Raw genomic sequence first — 21,085 nt, forward strand, 5'->3', positions numbered from 1 at the left:
ACTGGCTGCAACGGGAACAGTTGGCCTAGAGGTCAAGTTTCTTTGTCAGCTGGGAACTTGTGGGTCCTTCCTTCCTCTCCCCACCTCCTCCCCAAAAAAGTCACCTAGCCAGGTGGCAGTAAATTGCAACCTCCTGCCTGCTGAGACAGCACAAAATGGCTTTGAGCAGAGGAGATTCCAGCCCCGAGCTCCTCAGGAGACTTTTCTGCAGGGACATTTTCCCTGTCTGTAGAAATTTGTTCCTGAATGCTACAGGCACTTTTACTGAGTTCTYCAAATGGGTGTGCACAAAAAGTGAGATTTGACAAGTCTTGAGCCTGGTGGYATTCCCATGGCACCTGAAGATTTTTCACTAGAGATCAGAGCAACTTGCGAATTTTTTGTGCTTCTGTTCAGCCTGTTCTGTTGTTGCAGTCAGGTGCAGAGGGCAGCTTGTTTAGAATGGTAAATGTGCAGTCAGGTTCCATTCTTTTAAGTTAAAGATAGGTGGAGGAACCTTTCCCCTAGTTAYGTGGATTTGAAAACAGTATTTCTAAAAATGTCATCCGAAAGACATATTTTCCAGTTATAAAGCTTTCTTTCTTCCTTTTCAGGATTGTTTTGACYGTACAATATTCTCAGCCAAAAACTTTTTGAAAAATGATCTAAACTCAGAATACACTAAGTTGAAGTAAAATACATTGTTTATATGTACACAGAGGATTTGAGGGCAGGGGGTGGCCTGGGGATCTTATTTTTGTGGTTGGCACCAGATTCTGTCCATCTGAGCTGCTGCAGCAGCTGCCAAGAGCTGCTTTGCTTACAGAACGCTTCTGTGTCATTATTTTTTTAATGTGAAAGATACAAACTGTAGGTTTACTTTTTTTTTGTTTTCTTTGAAATATAGAGTGGTTTGGGTTGGAAGGGACCTTGAAGATTTCAGCAGAATATGTGTACCTCTTCCAAAAAATGCTCCAAAATTGCGTTTTTCAAAATTGTTCATCGTCTGTGGTTTTCAAACAGATGGAATGTAGTAACCCCATGTAAGGTTCCCTGTTCCAAAACAGCCATCAACTTTTCCAAAATGTAATGGCCCTCAGATTTGATGATAAGGAGCAGATGAATGGAAGCTGTCTTCAGTCAGGATGGACAGTAGCTTACCTTCCTGAGGGAACATACAGGATGGAGCTGTTCTGAAAAAAAACCCACAACTGGGTCCATATGTAACCATTCATGTATTTATCAGCTATATTGGCTGTAACTTCATTAATTAGCCATACTGGTGTCAGGCATCACTGTGTCCCCATAACTTGTAATCATTTAATCACAGAATACTTGAATACTCAAGCACAAASTCTTGGTGAGGTTGGAGTATATCTGATTGAGTACTGCACTTGTGGGCCACAATGGGTTGATCTGAGCACACACCGTTTAAAATCAATAGCAAAGTTCTGTCACTTATCTGCCCTGYTTTTTTGGTGTTGTGGCTTTGGGTTGGGTTGGGTTTTTTTTGTTTGTGTTTTGTTTGGTTTGGGTTTTTTTTGTGAAAAAAAATCTTTAGGATGTTCAGTTATTCCATCTGTGTCAGATTAATTCTACCTGTGTCTTTTCTGCTTGTCATGACTGACAGGGTTAGTATAGCTATACATAGTAATTTAATAACTACAAATAGTAATGTAGAAGRAGGGTGCTAGGAAGGGGTTAAGAAATCAGAATTTTTATACTATAGTGTTGGCAAAATACAGAGGACTGTTCTCCTGGGGTTTGGGATAAAAGACGTGTGTGTGATGGGTGCACTGAATCCATAACGCCGCCTCCTCCTGAAGTGCTGCTACTATTGCCTTAGCTCAAAAGCATTTAACACCCACTTTGCCTTTTCTGGTCATAAACCTTTTCAGAGTGGATTTGAAATCTGCCTCACTATGGTTTGTTTTCAAAGTGCTGCTTTTCCATCCTTGAGATTTCCATAGCAACCTGGATAATTTGTTTAAATTGGAGCATCCTGGCCTGTCCTGCCTGCACCTGAGTTTTGCTGAGATCTTGCAGGTATCATCTCTTCTTGACATACTTGGGAGAGACTGGTGAGGGTTGGCCATGAGAGCACTGGCCCTTCCCAAAGAGTCACCCACTCATCAAAGTGACAGATACGTGCTTTCTTCTCTATTACCCTATTTAATTTACCTCCTTCTCCTGTACCATTCAGTACGGCTTTGTGGAGTTATTGCCAAGRGAATAACTTGAAGCTGGCAGGACTTTCGTGGCTCATGCTCTCAGGGAAAGCACCTCTCAGGGGAGCTATGAGGCCTTGTTTTAAGTAAAGAAAGTGGGGATTGTACTGAAGAATTTTAATCAGAATAAGGAGCAAGGACGTCTGTTCCRTGGCCCCCATTGTTTGTTTGGTTCAGGTTTCCCAGCAGCAACAAAAACTTTGCTCTGTTCACACAAGAGGTTTTGCTGGCTGAGTGAGATTTAGAGCAAAGTCTTCACATCACAGTGGATCATCCTGGCAGGCAGGGCTCACTGGATCCAGGATGGTGCTCAGCTGAAAGTTGTTTCCATCTATACTTGTGTGTGCAGCCACTTTGCTGATCACAGGGAGTGTTAGTTGTTCYGTTGCTCTGCTCCCATTGTGGAGGCATCACAGATCCATGCTGAAGAGTGGGTTGACATTACAGCTGGCCTCTGAAATGCCAGTGCCAGTCCCCTGCCCCTGGACATGTGTTTGCAGCAACATCCTTTGCCAAGGCAGGCTGCCATGCAACCTGCAGTGGCTGACCTTGGGAAGTGAGCTGCCAAAGCTTAATCCTTTAAAGCAAAAAAAGAGCAGATAAAAGGGCTACTTGGAAGAGCACGTGGACTAGAAAGAGCCTCAGTGTTGGATGGGATGGGATTTGTAGCTGTGACTTATCACAGAYTTATCATTGGATCCTCATCATCATTAGGGAGATCTGCAGGAAGGTTTCTTGCCCTGAAGAGCTTCTGATGCAGAGAGCAAAAGATAAAGCAGGAGTGAGCGGAGACGTGACTTGCCAGAGGGTATGCTGGCCTACATATCCAACCCACACACCATAGCTGGTTTGYCAGGCTGCAGAATCTACATGGATCCCAGGTTCCCCACGCCCTGCTTTGTGGGGGTGGATCTGTGCCAAGGAGGAGACTGCCCAACTGACTTGGCATGCCTTTAGCTTGAGATATCTGGGGGAGCTTGGAGAGAAGGGGCCACAAGATGCAGGCTCCCCAGTTTTTTGGGAGAAGCAAAGGCAAATGGTGGAAGAGGATTAAAAATTGCCTGATGGTGTTTTCTGTTGGGAAGCAGTGGGAGGGGAAGTGTTGGTCACATCAGTAAGATGGTGTCTGACAAATTCCATAATGCAAAATTTTCCAATATCTTCACTGAGAAAGCCATCACAGTTCATACTAGAGAAGAGATTGTTACCCTGGAATAAGCTGACAAGCCAGCCTGAAGAAATCCTCTCAGGGCAAGGAGAGCAACGAGGCAGGGTAGGCTGGACACAGGACACAGCATCTTGGTGCTGAAGCAGTCACGGGTAAAATAAAACGTCCTGAGCACTGGCTGCTTCCCTGTAAAATCTCTGTATTTTGCACCCATCAGTTTCCCCTTTGGTGATGTCAGCAGCTATCTCCTGGCTTTACTTGCCTTGCAGAGACTAAAGTGGCTCTATTTTACTTTAGAAAATCTGCTTCCTGCTATTGAACAGATCATTCCTCAGCCTTGGGTGCTATGGGCTTTCATCTGACAGGAATGAGGTTATGCTTTTTTTCTTTCTGCTTGTCCACATTAGGACCACTCTGGCTCCTCTCTGCAAGGCAGGGCCTCAGTTGCTGAACCATCACTCAGCAATTTACTGCTGTGATTGTTACAGTTTTTGTGTAAAGTCCCCAGAAAGGTTTAGAGATTGTATAAAAACATCTCAAGGATTCAGTTACTTGAAGCCTGATAGTGCAATTGTCAAGAAACTTCTGTTTTAATCTCTAGACCATAGTTGGTTTCTTTCTTGATTGCTTACAAATAGATTTATAAAGAGAAGAAAAATTGAAATTTATTCTGCTGAAATAAGTGGATGCTCTRCAGTGTTTTTAGCTGCAGAAGAAAATGGAAGATAAAACCCATCAGAAGTGTTACAATCTGATTTGTGGCACCAATTTAAGATTTTTAATCTTGACTCATAAAGCAAAGGCTTCTTTTTGCCCAACCTCCAAGGCAGCCAGAGCCTTTGTGGCCATGCTCTCTGCTGGTCAGGCCTCCCTTGTCATATTTGTGGTCAGTTTTGTCCAAATCTGAGAGAAGTCTCAGAAATAATTCAATTTGTTTGGCTCTTGCAAAGCTCAGCAGTTGGGTACAGAAGAGAAACCCAGACAAGCACTCTGTGCTCTGGCAGCTCTGGGTTACAATGGGCCTTCCTGGCAAGGAKCAGGAGCATCCTCCTCTCCTCGCTGCCTTGCCAGCAGCATTTTTGCTCCTCCAGCTAATTCATGTCCCAGGAGGCAGCACAGAATCCATGGCCACTGGCACCATCCCAGCACCAGCTCAGTGTGGAGCATGTGGAGGGTTGGAAATTTCCAGGATTCATCAGCTAAGTTCTTCCCTGCACATAGGAAGTATTTTTCCTTCCTCAACTTTTTAATAATTTTATGGGGCAAAACGTTTCTTCMAGATTTTGAATCTGAGACAGAATGTCCTGAACTAGAAATCTTAATTTCTGTGCTGCTTAATTGTTAGGGTCACAGTAACAGCTGGACATGGTAATATCTTGACAGTTAAAGCCATGGGTGTTTTTATTTCATGTACCAGCAGCTTGTACCAGGAGGAATATTCAAAGCAGTCAGTATCTTAGTTTGTTTAAAGTGTAGTTTCGTTCTTTAAAGAGCTGAGTTTTCTGCAATCACTGGTCTCCAGTCATATTTTCAGAAAAGGACACTTTTTCCTTGTGTCCTTGTATCACCATGTMCTGATGCATCAGTAACGGTGCTGGGAAAAGCTGCCATCCCTTCTGATGCCTGTGAGGCCAAACAAGGGAAATTTAATGTAGCAGTTTTTTGTCAGGGAACACTTTGCAGCTCTCTTTCAAAACAAAGATTTTTATTACATCATTTATTGTTGGTGGTGTGATGACAGCCAAATGCTGTTAACTTGTGAAGTGCAACTGAAACACTGACTTTTCACTTAAGCTGTCACTTTAAAAATTAAAAGAATTCTRTGTAGAGAATAAAATAATACATTTTTATGAGAAGCATTCATGCACTCAAATATTTTAGTCTGTGTTTTCTCCTAATGGCATGGTGCAGAAGGTTTATTTGGTTTATTGTAGCTCATAAAAAGGCAGGCAAGACTGAAACCGAGATATTTGAGAGAAAAGGAGCTTTGAACACTCATATTTTGTATTAACTGTGGGGATGGTGACCCCATGGTGTCCCTGTGCCAGTGAACATYGCAGAGCTGGTGGACATGGGCTCATGTGGGGCTGTAAAAGTAGGGGAGGCTGTCGTGTCTGGGACTGAGGAAGAGGGAATAGGAACCACAGCAGGCACAGGAAGAAGAAGCTGGACTTCAGGCATGGGCTGACCGTGAAGCTCTCTGTTAAAAAAACAGTTGGGAATCAACCTGGCAGAATATCCCACTCATTACTTAAGAGAGACTTGGAAAGAATTTTTTCAGCTAAAATGACCACGCTATGTATAGAAATGAGACATATACAAATGTGACAAACCTTTTCTCTTAAAATGCTGTTTCATGTAAAAAATTACCTTAAAACCTCACTAAGTGTCAAGGTGGCACTGTTTCTGTGGCAGATTGCCTGGTGAGATGTAAAAATCCTTCTGTGCTCCTGTAATCCGTACATCGAATGAATGTATCCAGTTTGAAACATCCCTCAGAGAACTCACCCATCCTAGCAACTCCCTGCGGCACTGGGAAGCAGCTTTAGTAAAAACAATTTTTCATAAGCTGCCTGCAAAGATCCCAGCRGAGACCCGAGCCTGCTGCTACCACTCCCAGGTGCCTTGCTGAATGTAGCTGCCCTGCAATATATGGGAATGCTGTCAGGGAATTTCCTCAKGCTTTATTACCTGAGGCTTCTCCCTGCTGGTGCGTGGGGTGTGAAGGAGCCCCAGGCTGYGGGAGGCTGGGAGCAGAGTGTGCTGCAGAACAAGCACGATGTTCTCTTGTCTCTGGAGATTTCCAATCCTGCAGCCAAGGCTCTGCCAGTCCCTGCCTGCTGCAGAGGGGACATGTGCTTGTTCCTCAGCTCTGCTGTTGGCTGCAGGCTCCCCATGGGTGCCCACAGAGGATGCCAMCAGGATGCCCCTTGGCATGGCCCGTGGAATGCGAGGGATCTGTCTTTAGAAAAATACTTCAAGTGACACGTCAAGCATTTAAAATGCTGGCTGCATGTTGCCCTGCTGGCTGCCTGACTGTGAGTGTGAGAGTGTGTGATCCTTACTGCAGGATTACCCTCAGGCAGTCAGCTGCTGGGCTGGCTTGGCTTTAATTATTTCAAAGAGAAAAAAATGTTAAAAGGCTACTGAAATCAAAACACTGGAAAGGAAGGTAAAGAATATCCAGTCAAATTTATGAGGAAAGAGACAGGACAACCCTGCGTGCTTAGCTCTTGTGAGTTGATGGCCAGTTAATTCCTGGTGTAAATGCATTCACATGCGCTGGAGAGAGGCCTGGCTGTTCAAGGAAGCTGCATTCTGTGTGCTGCTGTTTTGTTATGATAGCTARAAAGAAATAACAGCTTGTTTTTCTCCAGGCAGAAGCCTACAAGTGGTTTCAGCTGGGTCTTGTTGGGTAACTTGGGTTCCCCCATCAGAAAGGTACAATTTAGAATTTAAATCAGATGTGCATGCAGAGAAGGAGACACAAAGATTTCTGCTTTTGGAGGTAGTTTGTATTTGCTGCCTGTTTATTGGTGTCATTTCCAGTTCATTAGTGGTATCTGTTAGTTTGCAGTGGTTTTATTACTATTTTAAGAATGGTTGTTCCAAGATATGAATTCTAGTGGAGAGAGAACAGCAACTCCTTCTTCTGTCCTGCTAGAAATGAGTCCCCAGAGCAGGATGCTCAGTGGACATGTGCACAGCGAGGCACAGTGTGGTGGCTGGAAATGCCACCTGCCAGGACTGCAAGAGGCAGCTTTTACTCTTGAGTATGTTTGGAGAGGATATTTGAACCCTACATGCTGGGTATGGATTAAACCATCCTGCTGGGAAGCAGCTTATCCTGCTGACCCTSAAGGGACCCCATCAGCTGTGACAGGCAGCGGGGTTACTGCTCTGTTTCAGGACATGGACTGTGGAATTCACTGGGACTGCCCAGCTACAGGTGGTTTCTGTAGAAGCCTGGCCCTTCAGAAGTTTCTTTTCCTACAGGAAGAGGTGGGTATCTCTCCCCATCCTCTTCTTAATCTTTCCTTTCTCTTTTATGGCATGAGCTCTGATAGCGAGCAAGAGGATAATAATTAATAGGCTGTGTGTGTTTTTCCAATAATCTCATTTTTAAATGAGTGATCAGAGGATAAACTATTTTTTCATGGTGCTGCGTCAGCAGTGATAGTTGTTTCTCCTCCTATGAAACCCTTGGTTTAACTACCCAAGGCCCCAGATATGCATATGAAATGATCCTAGCTCTGGTAAAGATTCTCTGCTGCCCCTGTGCACTGTGCTGGCATACAATGTGACTTCATGAAAGGAAATRAAATCTTGAAATCAGGGAATGAAGTGAACTGAACACACAGGAGAGGAATTATGATGAAATGAATCAYACTTGAAAAGAAGAAACAAAATTCTGAAATGAAAATATTAAAGGTGAATAGGATGAAGTGCAGTGAAATGGACTGAAATTTGCAGAAATTATAGAGAATTTGCAAGATTTCATTTCCTTTCAYGAAAGAAAAGATTTTCCTTTCATGAAGGGAAATAAAATCTGAACATCAGGGAATGAAGTGAGCTGAACATACAGGAGAGAAATYACAATGAAATGAAATATAATTGAATAAATACCAGAGAATTCTGAAATGAAGTGAAAATATTTAAATGGAATGAGGTGCGGTGAAMAGATGAGAAATCTGCTGAAATGRCACTCATTGTAATCTCAAAAWAAGAGAACAAAGTGGATCAAAAAGACAGAAAAAGAATTATGATGAAATTTGCTCAGGTGCTGAGCATGTGRGTTGTGCCAAGGAGAAAGATGTGGAGGGATCAATGGTTTTTGTTTGCAGTGATATGGACCAAAACTTGCCAAAATGGTACTCATTGAGATCTTGAGAACAGGGAAAGAATGGAAAGGAACAGACAGGAGAGGACATATAATGAAATGCAGTGGAAACAAGCTAAGAAAATCTGGCAATGAAGTTAAAAGAATGAAATGGATGATATGTGGTGCTGCTAAAAGGACTGCAACTTTCTGAAATGACAGTCACTGAAATCTCAGAATCAGGGAAAGAATGGAATTGAAGAGGTAGGAAAGAATATATGACGAAATTAAATTGTATTGGTAAAAAGAAGACAATTCTGAAATGAAGTGAAAAACAATGAAATGGAAAGGGATGATATAAAGTGCAGTGAAAATTTCAGAAAGCTGCCTGAATTGTACTTAATGAAACCTAGAACTCAGGGAATGAAGTCAATGGAACACACAGGATAGGAATTGTGACAAAATTAAATGCAATTTTAAGAAACCTGAAAATTCTGAAATGAAAACAATAAAAAGGTGTGGGATAACATGCAGTGCAGGGAAATGGACYGAACCTTGCCAAATTGATCCTCAAGATCAGAAGCCCAAGATCTAASTCTGGGGATTTTGTCACAGGATATATTTTCTAAATTTTCTCAAAATCTTCAAGGCCTCTCAGTTATTACCATGGTGCTCTTGCTCTAACTCAGCACTGAAATCTCCCAGAGCATTTTATAATCATATTTGTGAGGTATTAAATGTTTGCTCTACCTGAGTTTGCCTTCATACTGAACTTTCTGTATGGAAACCAGACAGGCAGTTTGGACTGGGGACATGAGTTGAAGTTCARATACCAAGTCAACCAAGCTTTTTTGGCAGAGCCTTGGATACTTTTGGGCTATAGCAGATTAAATTTACTTGCTTGAAATAAAGGTGCGATATTTTCCTGCTCTGCCAGAACAAGGCTCTTATGCCATCTTGTTTCTGCAGGAGAGACCAGCTCAGCCCTAGAAGTCCTCCAAGCTTGTCATCAGGCTTGTCTTCTTAGAGGTCTGTGCTGAGGAAACAGAGTTCAGCCTTTGCTGCGCTGCAGAACCGACTTGTCAGGAATTTAAGTGGTTGTAAATGGAGCTTTTGGAGAGAAAGTTGTTGTACTGCAGCAGGGATGTATGGGCTAAATTTAGCCACTAAAATCACAGTAAAAAACACAGCCTTCTGCAAGCTGGAATGATTCAATTTGACCAAACATAAAATCGTTCCCTTATTAAACTAATAGTAACTCGGAACAAGAAAGCTTCAAACTGATCCCAGCCCTAAAGCTGCCTTGGGGAGCCAAGAAGCCAAGAGATTGCAGCCAGGCATTTCAAAAAGCCAAGGCTCTTAATCTATCTTTTACACTGGCAAGGAGCAAAACAGGCAGCCTTCTGGGAACACCAGAGGCATAGCAAGTGCCTCTGGTCCCCTCTCTCCTAAAAGTGTGGTCTTGTTCCATTTGATCCCCTTTGGGACAAACCTTTAATTACAATGGTTTGTTTCCAGAGCAGATCCTGAAACATTGCCACTGTGAAGACAACTTGAAAGGAGGAGGGACCAGGCCCAAAACTCACCAAAAGACAAGGCTGAGACTTTCTGATGGTGAACTCATCAAAACAAGGCCATTTCTGTGTGCTGGACTATGGTTCAGGATGTGCACTGTGTAAGTAAGCTTCTGGGATATTTTTCAGAGCACTTGTGTCTTCCTCTGCACAAAGAACGTGTTTTATGGCAAAACACAATAAACTCGCACTTGCTGCAGGTGCCCCAGCTTGGGCACAGAGCCAGGGCTGCTGGGGTGAGTGAGGATCCCACTGTGGCTAATTGACAGTCTGTGCTGGCAATGCCCCGGGTGCCTCCACRCTGCGGAGCTGCTCTCTGTGTGCACACCGAGCACAGGGTACTGACGGACTGCTCGGCAAACCGGGGCCCTCAGTCCGTTGTCCTTGTCCCCTCAGCAGCACAGACCAGATTTCCTGATACCGTTGCTAAGCCTCCGCTTCCTTGCCGGTTCCTAGCCAAGCTTCAAAAATATCCTCGAGTGGGTGAAGCTGTAYTGGAGAGTGTCTTTATGGGGATCATCTAACATTAGCCCTGAAGAGGGGACAGACTAACCATTTCAGGCTCTTCCTCCCTCATGCTTTTCTACTCCTCTTCTCTCTAGCTCCTTTCCTATTCCTATCATATGTTTTTCTTACGCTGTTGGGTTTTTCCATCACTGAGAGTCCTTGGCACACACAGCTTTTAAAGTGTGGTTCCAGCCGTCACTAATTTGCACGCTTTTGTTTCAGCACAGTAATACTTGTATGCCATTTTCTGTCTGAGGATCTGATTCTGCATCGTATCAAAGATGCACCACAGTGCCCACGGGGGAATGGAAAATTTTAGGATCCCTTCTAAAAAGAAAAAAACGGAGTCGTACTAAAGAGTTTAAGCTTCTTTAGAAATGGCAGACTTGGGAACAACATCCCGGCGTCCTGCTTAACCCTCTGTTGCTGATGCTTCTTGCCTGGGTCCATTCCAAGTGATCTCTGCGGTTTAGATCTGGGTCACTGTAACATTAGGGTATTCAGATTTGGGCTTGCCTAGGAGCTTCCTTTAACCATGGGGTTATAACTCAGCGTAGCAACCAGCTTGAAAGCTGGTGTGACGGGTCTGTCGGTACTCTTTCGCATCCATAGAAATCGTGGTATCGATAAGAAAAGCTGCGCGGTGAGACGCAGARAGCTGGAGTACGGCTGTGGCAGTCCGGGACCTGCCTGAAGCTCCACTGGGTGCCGCGGGGCAGGAGAGGGATACCCTGCGGGTTAAGGGGAGAGGAGGCGGCAAGGGGCGACGGCATCGAGCGCGATGGCTCCCCCGCCCCGGGCTGTACCCGACCCCCCCAGTTGGAGGGGACGCGGCGGCGGGGGCGGCGGTGAGGGGACACGTCATGCGGGAAGGAGCGCCCGGCCGGCCGCGAGTGGGCTCCGCTGCGGCCCGAGCGCTGCCGTCTGAGCATGCTCCCGCGGGGCTCCGCCGGCCTATATAACGGGAACGGGGGCCGGCGGCAGAGGCAGCAGCTCCGCTCGGGCAGCAGGGGAGCACCGCACCGCGCTCCGGTCCGCATCGTACTGCGCCTCTCTGCACCGCCCGCTGTACACGGTACCGCAGCGCGCCGCTCGGTACCGCGCTCCGCACTGCGTTTGGCTCCGTACGGCACTCAGCTCCGCACCGTGCTCCGCTCCGGACAGCAGCGCTCCCACCGCGCTCCGCTCCCCACCGCACTCAGCTCCGCTCCGGACAGCAGCGCTCTGCTCCGGACAGCAGCGCTCCCACCGCACTCAGCTCCGCACCGCGCTCCGCTCCGGACAGCAGCGCTCCGCTCCGCACTGTTCCCCGCGGTACCGCACAGCCCCGCGGGGCCCGCTCCTGCCCGGCCGCCGCTGCCCGCCGGAGCCTCGGCGCCCGGCACGGCCGAGGCAGCGAGCCCCGCTCCGCCGGCCCCGGCCCCCGCGGCGGGCKCTCCCGCGGGCGGCAGGATGGCCGCGAAGCCGGCCGAGCTGATGGGCATCTGCTCCAGCTACCAGGCGGTGATGCCGCACTTCGTCTGCGTGGCCGAGGAGTTCCCGCCGCCCGCCCGCCCCGCCAAGACCCCCAAGGGCAAGCTGCGGCGGCCGCGGCAATCGCGCTTCAAGACGCAGCCGGTGACTTTCGACGAGATCCAGGAGGTGGAGGAGGAGGGGGTGTCCCCCATGGAGGAGGAGAAGGCCAAGAAGTCTTTCCTGCAGTCGCTGGAGTGTCTGCGGCGGAGCACCCAAAACCTCTGCCTCCAGCGGGACCGGCTGGGCAGCTGCCGCCTCCGCAACAGCCTCGACTCCAGCGACTCGGACTCGGCTCTCTGAGGGCGGTGGGGCTCGGCGGGACTCTGCCCGGCTCGGCGGGACCCTGCCCGGCGCGGCGGGACTCTGCCCGGCTCGGTGGGACCCCACCCGGCTCGGTGGGACCCTGCTCGGCGAGACCCGGCTCGGCGGCACGGACTGGGCTGAGGGAGCCGCGCCACGGCCGGCACAGGAGCGCTCGGACGGGCAGCCGGGTCGGGATGTTTTCTAAGAAAGCGCTTGTACCTTCGTTTCTATTTGATTGTATGAAACTCACCGTCTAAAAGACAAAAAAAAAAAAAAAAATCTTTTCTATTCGTTAGAAGAAATGACCTGTTTTAGATGCATTGAGCTGCTGGACTTTATATTTATTTTTGCATTTAAACTGTTGACTGCATTAATTTAATATGTTTCTACCTGAATGTCTGTTATTATTTCCATAAAAGAGTAATAAATCTGATATATTTGCACAGTACTTACCAGGCTGTTCTTATTTCAGGGATCCAGCTGTCCTTGTTCAGCTTTGAGGGGTAAAGGGATTTAAAAGCTGTCARTAGCTAGTGCAGAGACAGCAGTGCTTTCCTTGGGGATGCTGCTCAGAGAGGTTTTGCAGGCTGTACTGTCAGGTATAAACTAATGATGAGGCAAAAGTCAAGTTAGACTGATTTTAAAATACTTTATTCACTTCTTCGAGATCTTTGTGTTAACCTGAATTGAGGTTTAAAGAGTGTTTGTAACTGTGCCCAAGAGCCTTAATGCAACTGGGCAAGCCTCCTGCATTCTCAAAAATGCATAYATAGTTTCTGTTTTCATCCAAGTTGGTTTTGTCTCTTTTCCCCTTTCCCTTCTGACCCATTRATTATTTAGTGTTGCAAGCAGATTTGGTAATTGGTTAGAATGCAGTTTTATTTGCTGGAGTGAGTAACTGATACATTGTGGGCATGCCTTTCTTGGASTTTAAAAGCAAGGGGATTTTGATGYGGTGAATTTTTAGGAGTAAGGCTTTTGTTGGGCTTCTGATATGTGTGTGTGCAGGTGCATGTAAAATTTTCTCTGTCTGTGGGGTATGTGCTGRAAAGCATCTGCAGCTCACTGCAGAATGGAAAGCAAATTCCTGGCTGGGAATATTCTCCCTGTATTTTCTCCATTCTTTTGAAATGTTCCTGTGCTAATAGTGTAATCYCATGGTAGCACTTTCCTTCAAGACAAGCCTCTAGCAATTGAAACTTCCCAATCAATAGGTATTAGCTGATACTGAGCTGTAGYTAATATCTGTCTGGTATTATTTTTGGGGGACTTGTGGTGTTTCTTATGTCCTGATTTGAGGTGCAATCATACTGATCAATATGGAGAAGTGAAGGCTGGGGCAGAGGAAAAAGATGGGCATGGTGCTAGTGAACAGGGTGTCTTGACAGGACTGACAACCATGGAGTGGTACCCTCTGGGCACTGAAGTACAGCAGATGACCCATACAACTGACTCCCAGCTCCAGCAGAACTGAAGYTTGTCTCTTTCTAGCTTAAAGCAGAGGAAAATCCCGGGGGGACAGGGTGCAGCTTGTTTTTGGACAGACCCTTCACAACTCCCTTGCAGTACCAGCATCTCCAGCTGACCTCCAGGGAAGGGCTGGGCATGCAATTCAGCAGGTAAGGAAACAGGTCTGGACTCTGGCTCAACCTCCTCACGAAAAAGCATTGAAATGGCCCCGTGTGTCTCCCTGCATGCAGTCAGTGAAACAGCTTCTCTCCCTTTGCAGCTAGCCCCTCACTGCTGCTTTCTCTGCATGGTAGGCTCATAAGTGACATCTACACACAGAGCAAAGCAACTTGACCTCCAGAGCAGCTTTCAGTCAGGCAGGCAAACCGGAATCAGTAAGACATAATCAGTTGCCAGCAGATGGGCTGATTTCTGTCAAAAAATTCCTAACACTGCYTCAGTTCTGGGAGTTCTGGGTTTGGGAAAGCGTTTGCAACATTTATGGGAACTATGTAGCCACATGCCTATATTTTGCATAATGGACACAACTAATAAGCTCCATAAGATTTTCAGAGATTGTATAGGGTCCTTCCCACACTGCCGGTTTTAGGCTGCTTTTCAGTTTCCGTTTGCTTTCAGCTCTGGTACAAATCCMCMTGACACACAAAGTGTGGGGTAGATTCAAGAGGTTGTGARCACATGATCCTTGTCACCATTCCTAATTTTTGTTTAGCAGCTGGGATTGCTAGCAGGCCCTTTCCCATCCCTCCTTCAGCGTGCAGCAGGCAGGAGGCACAGGAGGCTGTGCTGCAGCAGCCGAGCATCGGATACTTCCTGGAAGGGCGAGAATAGCTGTGTTCCCTCTTGTGTTTCAAGAGACAAATGTAGCTGTTAACACATCCACAAAGAGTATTTGAAAATCTGCTGTAGCGTGTTTGAGGAAAATGTCATATTCCAGTGGTTAGGCTGAATAAATGAGTTTCTCTTCAGTTGTTCTTTGTTAACATTTTTCTGTTTCATCTCAGAGTGAATAACATGGGAGATGCCAGTGCTAAAGATAGGCTAGTGTTTATCTTCCAAACAGTTGCAATCAAGGCGAAAGGGTGAAAAGCCAGGGTGATTTAGTTATATCCTGGAGAGGCCTTCCTGAATGCAGCTGGGAAAATAAACCTCCCTCCCAGYCTTCCTGTGCTGCTAATTTTGAAGGTTTCTCTTGCAGTGTGTTTTAGTGTCATGACTATCATGTCTATCTGTTCTGTAAGGATTGCAGGAAGACCTATTAAATTTGCTTTAGTGAGGGTAATGACTGTATCAAAGGGGTTTGAGTCTGTCATCCACTCCCTAGGCTTAAGGTGTGGGTTGTACATTTCCCCTCAGCAATTCACAGCTTAAAAGCATCCAAGAGAAGGCACTCACGGTGATGCTCAGCATGGCAGTGAGTAGGCACGAGCATTCCATGTCTGCACAGGAAGGAGCTGGGAGTCAAATGCTCATGGTGCAGCAGGATGTGCAGAGGGCAGAGGCGAGACTGAGCAGCCCAGGGTTGTCTTCAATACTGTTTTTCCAAATTACAGGAAATTGCATGGGAGGATTTGTCTTCAATGGAACTGCCTTTTATCCTCATATCACTTTATGTGTAAATCATTCTGGTCTCTGTGGCAAGAGGTTCATCTGGTCAGTAAAAACTTGAAAGCAGTTTTTTTTTTTTTTATTCTGCTCTGTTTTGTGTCCAGTCCCCTCCACGCCTGTCAGCATTTCTGACTTTCTGTGCTTGTTTTTAAATGCTGTGTTATTGTAGCTCATCATGCTGGTGTGGTGGATCTGTACCTCCATCCCTTATTTTGGCCTGACAGGTGTACAGGGRATATGAACAGTGCAGTGTCATTGATCTACCAGAATCAGGAAGAGAAAAATCTTCTCTGAGAGAGCTTTTTCTCTTCTTTTTGTGAGCATTTTGGCTGCTTGCTCAGTAGTTAATAGAGGGTTTCTGGGTGCAGTTTAGTGTCCACCTCAAGAGGCTGAGGACAATCTCCTCTCCTATCTGTGCATGTACCAGCTCTTGAATAACTTCTCTYACCCTATTATTATTATTTCTAATAAATCACTGGAAACACTTCAGAGTGGAGCTGCTATCAGGAGCAAATATGAGAAGGTGCTTGCAATTCCTGCAGGTTTTTGTGCTGGGATCCTGAAAATGCATTTGTCTGGGAATTGGTTAATGATGACATCTCCTGACCCTTAYCAGTGCTGGGGATCTGGCCCTGCAGAGCACAGCGGACAGACTGTGGGACACTGCTCTTGGTAAGAAGCACCACGCTGTTGTTATCTAACCTCCAAAGTGACAGCAGAGCCATGGGACAAAACACAAACTGAAGCATTTATTTAATTGTCGGGCTGACAGCGAACAAATTGCAGTGTAAGAGAGGCCGACGGGTGAGCTCTAGCAAATCTGGTTGCCGTGGTTTCTCACATGGCAGCAGTGCCAGCAGTTTGCTGGCTGCCCTCCATGAGGTTTGGCTCCCTGGCAGCTTTCATGGCTCCTGGTCTCAGGCTTTTGAGCTACCACCAGAGAGATCAGTGTGGTTCTCCAGGTTGCATCTATCCCTGTTTGAATCTCAGATCCCATGGCATGGCTGGGAGCCTGGGTTGTCTTTTGTACTTGGGGCTTTTATTTCTGAGGGGAAAAATCCTTGGGCAGGTACAGATAGCCCGAARTCCCTGAGCAGAGCTCAGACTGCCTGTGCAGTGATGGTGCCCTGGATTTGCAGTTTGACATTTYGGAGCGATCTTACATGGAGTGTGCAAGCTGTGAGCAGTGTTCCGACAAGGCTGGCTCCTAACTTTAGGGTATTTTTTTAAGCTGYAAGAATGCAAGATTACATGCTGAGCAGACAATAATCAGGTGTCCAGTAACGACACAGCAAGAGGATCTCCCCTTCCCCTGAAATAGGAGGTCATTGCACAGGACGGGGAGGTCACCAGGTCAGCCCTGAGAGCTTTATCAAGTAGTATGTGGTCTTCTCCTTGAGTAGACTCCTGAAGCCAGGAGATTGAATTTGGAAGAATTATAATAGTGGGAATGAATTAATTCTCAAGCAGCATCTTACCATGGTGTGTGTGTGTGTCCCTGTGCTGGGTCTGTGCAGTCTGGGTGAGTGCTGCTGGCAGCAGAGCAGCTCAGCCCCTGACTGCACGATGAAGCACCTCCAGATATTTAATTGACAGTGCAATTACTAAACTGGTAGCAGGGGAGCAGGAAATACTTCCTGCAAAACCAAGAGCTGTGAAAGCAGTCATGTAACTGTTTCTTGTGCCAGAGTATCAGCTTTAAGGTTATTGTAATTGTTAATTACACATTTGTGACTCTTGTGTTAGCAAGTGTCATGGTATGTTACAAATAGCTTGGGGACAGATCCTGATTTTGGCTGCACTGGTGTCAGATTGGCTTTGGTTCAGCTGTAGTCCGGAGTCGGTCTGGATTTGCTCCTTGTTGAATTCATACTGCTTGCTGATGTTGCTGAGCATGTTCTGGACAGGCTTCTGGACATTCTGAAATGTCCAAGACACTTCTCCCCACTCCATCATGCCTGGGATACTCTGAGGTTTCACACAACCTTGCACAACTTTACCCATCCTTGTGTTTTGGAAGAAGTGTGAATGATGTACATGTGCTTGGCTGGGACATCTGTTCCCTTCACCCACAGGAAGAAGGAGCCAACAGCAGCAGTAGGGAAAGGCTGGGGGAACTGGAGCAAGAGGGGAGGGAGCTGTCCTTTGTCTCTTCTGTCAGTCCATACTGATGCAAGATGCAGAAGACTTTTGAAACCAAACTGAGGTGCACCTGAATCAGATTTCAAATAAAACAAGATCCAACTCAGTAATTTATGACTCTGTCCTAAACAGAGATTCTTTCTTTGGAAATGCTTGCATTAAAGAAGTTGAAGTTATTTATTAAGAACTGGTGAAAGGGAAGTTTTCTTCCTTAATGTGATTTAAAACACTGTTGTTATAGAAGTRGGGCTTTTTTACTTCCTTGGTAAGAAAATTACCATTCTTGGGCAGGAAGGAAGGGGACTGGTGAGAAGGGAAAGAGGGAGGGAGGCATCACAGCTCACTTGTGAAACAGCTCTTGGCTAATGCAAAACCATGTGAAGGATGTTTATATGCCTGTTACTTTTAATCTTGGGACTTGCAAGTGAGTGTTTTCCCTTGGAGAAGTATTTGGAGGTCCTGACCGTGATGGTTAAAGATACATTTCAGGGTCTTTTCACAAGAATCTCTAATGTCTGAGGGAGTCTGCAAACTGATGACTTGAATGGTTCAGGGGAAATTCAGCAAGGTTAACATGTTGTTTTCACTGTTCCTTATGTAAAAGCAAACAGAAGGAARGAAGCATTGGAAACATAGGTTATCATGTATCCTTACTGTTAAACATTTGYTGTTAAGAGAAGTTGGATGCATTTCAGCTGTAAGTGGCTGACATTTGTTGGCTGGGAAAGTATGCTCTGAGGTTCCCTGTGCTTTGGAGGCAGACTGCATGGCTGGATTTCGAAGGGACAGAAAGATGCACTAGCACAGAAACCTGAAATGACACAGCTTTGTCACTTAAGGAGAGGAGCAAAGACAAAAATACCCAAATTCAGAGCAAAATTGGATGTGGCCCGCCTGCCTAAGACAGCAAACAAGAGCCTGTTTTTAATCAACTTCCCTTAGTGGCACCCCATAGTTTATGCACCCTTGGGATCCAATRAAATGAGCTGAAGAATGAAGTTTTGACTGCTTTTACAAGTTCTGAAGCATATTGACATTTTAATGTGACATTTCTGGTTCTTTTTTCCCAAAATAAATGTGGGACTCATGGAGTTATCAACCAACTCCTCCTTTTCCCAGAAAATCAAACCAAAATAACAAATCCACTAGTTTAATGAGTTTAGTTATGATTTWGTGACTCTGTGTGTGTTTACTCGCAGATGCCATGTCCCTATGTATTTTTACCTTACAGATGAAGGTAAGACATTAAAGATCCCTCAGTTCCAACMRCCCTGCCATGGGGAGGCACAACTTCCACTAGACCAGATTGGCCCATCCTACGTGGCCTTCAACACTTTCAGGGATGTGGCATCCACAGCTCCTCTGGGCAACCTGTTCCATGCTCCCACAACCCTCACACTAAATATTTTCTTTTTAATATCCAGCCTAAATCTGACCTGTCTCAGTTTAAATTAATTTCCCATGTCACCTGTCAGAGGCTGCATGTGGCCCATGGCTGGCCAGAGGTGCCTGCTTGCTGGGGACACAAACACACTTCTGGCTGCTCAGCAGACATTTATGGGAACTGGGGAGGAAACTGTTCTGCCGCTGCTGATGAGTTGGATTTCAGGCTGAGGAAGCTGATATTTATTTATTTACACATTCCTGGGGTTGCATGTGGCCTTCTCAGGTGTCCCTTGCTCAGGAGACTGGTGGCTTTCCTTCTTCTGCTATGCAGGGATCCCATGGTGTTTCTACATTAGAAAAGGGCCTGTTTTGTCAGGATGGGTGTGAGTCTGAATCAGGGAGGAAGGAAGGCTTCCTGTAAACATTTGAGGGAAGAGAGCATCAGTCTGAGCTGRAATGTGGTTACTTCAGGAGCTTAGTGGAAAGGAACTGACCAGTTGGACATTGAAGTGGATGATGGCTGACCAGGTCAGCCSGTGAAGAAAGACCTGAGATAAACAGTGCAAGTAACACCATCCTTACAGGCAGAGATGTCCTGGCTCCATAGGATCTGTTTATGGCCAGGTTCCAAAACTGAGCACCCACAGGGGATGCTGCAGTGGATGAGCTGTTCTGGCAGAAAGGCAGTGTACAAAGGTAGCCAATAAAGCAACAACTTGACACAGAGTAGATATTACCAAAGGGCATGATGGCAATGTATGTTTTTGTACTATTCCTATAAGCAGTGCTCCCTAGAGCAACAAGTGTGAGCACCTACAAGCTGCAGTGAGCTCTTAATTTTGCTCAAGGAATGCACAGATGCAATGAAGAGGCACTTTKCAATAGAGATAGTCAAGGATTCAAACTTCTTAGCTCTGTAGGTTGAAACTTCCTCCCCCCACCCTTGACATTAAAGTCTTAGCTTCAAGGATGAAAATTAAAAGAACCCAAAAGAGTAAAAAAAGCTTGAGGATATCTAGGCTCTGAATATTAGGAGTCCATGATAAATGGATAAACTACCAGAAAGACTTTTCAAAAAGAATAAAAATAGCTAGCATAGTTAAATAGTAGATGAAAGAATATTATTAGAAGTAAAAAGATATCCTACAAAAAGTGTAAGTCATATTCAGAGGGGGAAAACAGAAGGGATTATAAATACTGGGATGTTAAATGTGAAATAATAATAAAACATGCATAAAAAAGGATATTGAATAATTGCTTGTAAAAGGCTGAAGTTTCTGCTACAAAMTTTTGCAAACACATTGAAAGAGGGAAGTTCACTAGGAAGTCTTTGGACCCCTGGCTGAATGGAGACTAAAGTGAACACTCAAGGAGTATAAGACARTATCATAAAATCTAACTCTGTTCCCTGCAACACTGTAAATTAGACATACTTGACAATCTATTCAATACAAAGTAGTCTAAAACAGCAATTATTGATGGCAAAAGAGATGCTGGAGTCATTGCAGGTAGTCTGAAGTCAACTTGCTGCTCAGCAGCTATTAAGGGATAAGAATGTTGACAATTACTAGGAAAGTGTGCTGGTTTTGGCTGGGGTACTTCCTTYRCAGTGTCTGGTATGGGGCTGTGTTTTGGWTTTGTGCTGAACACAGGGTTGACAGTAGAGATGTTTTTGTTGTTGCTGAGCAGGGCTCACACAGAACCAAAGCCGTTTTGGCTTTTGGTACTGCCACACTGGRGAGGAAATTGAGGGTGCCTGGGGAGTTGAGAGGAGATGCAGCCAGGACAGGTTATCCCAAGTGACCAAAGGGGCATTCCAGACCATATGGCAGCACACTCCACATACAAAGGGGGAAAAGCAGGAGGAAGAGGGGGATGTTTGGAGCCATGGCATTTGTCCTCCCAAGTAACAAGTGTACATGATAGGGCCCCGTTTTCCTGGAGATGGCTGAACGCCTGCTTGTCTATGTGAAACAGTGAATGAAGCCCTTGCTTTGCTTTGTTTGTGTGTGTGGCTTTTTCTTTCCCTAGCAAGCTGTCTTTATTTCAACCCATGAGCCGTGGTGCTTGCTGCACAAATGCTGTGTTACACCCAAAACTGAGGGAGAGTTTTGTTAGGAGCCAGGCTCCCCCACCTCAGGCTGGTGGCACTGAGCCCCCAGCTGGCAGGGCACACCAAGGGTGGGCTGAGATGAGCAGCTGCCTGTCCCTGTCCCTGTCCCTGTCCCTGTCCCTGTCCCTGTCCCTGTCCCTGTCCCTGTCCCTGTGCTGCCCCTCTCAGCCCCACAGCGATGCTCTGCCCAGTGCATGCGTTTGTGTGTTTTTGTACTGATGGGTTTGTCTGCTTTCCAGAGATTGGAAATTCAGATTTATGAGAGGAAAGCAA

At 45.9% G+C, this 21,085-nt stretch overlaps 1 protein-coding gene across 1 annotated transcript; it reads left to right on the forward strand.

Moving 5' to 3' along the window:
- The first annotated feature begins 11,507 nt into the window (after positions 1-11,507).
- On the forward strand, positions 11,508-12,541 carry CUNH11orf96 (chromosome unknown C11orf96 homolog). Its single transcript, XM_057364221.1, has one exon. The coding sequence runs from the start codon at positions 11,728-11,730 to the stop codon at positions 12,088-12,090; it is 363 nt and encodes a 120-aa protein (XP_057220204.1). The 5' UTR covers positions 11,508-11,727; the 3' UTR covers positions 12,091-12,541.
- The last annotated feature ends 8,544 nt before the right edge of the window (positions 12,542-21,085 follow it).

This window comes from Malurus melanocephalus, unplaced genomic scaffold (genome assembly GCF_030028575.1).
Source record: "Malurus melanocephalus ecotype Western Australia unplaced genomic scaffold, MMel_1.1 scaffold_2, whole genome shotgun sequence".
Classification (NCBI taxonomy): domain Eukaryota; kingdom Metazoa; phylum Chordata; class Aves; order Passeriformes; family Maluridae; genus Malurus; species Malurus melanocephalus.

Bases quoted from the DNA above. Each gene is read 5' to 3' on its own strand.
- CUNH11orf96 (XM_057364221.1), top strand. From the start codon at position 11,728: ATGGCCGCGAAGCCGGCCGAGCTGATGGGCATCTGCTCCAGCTACCAG.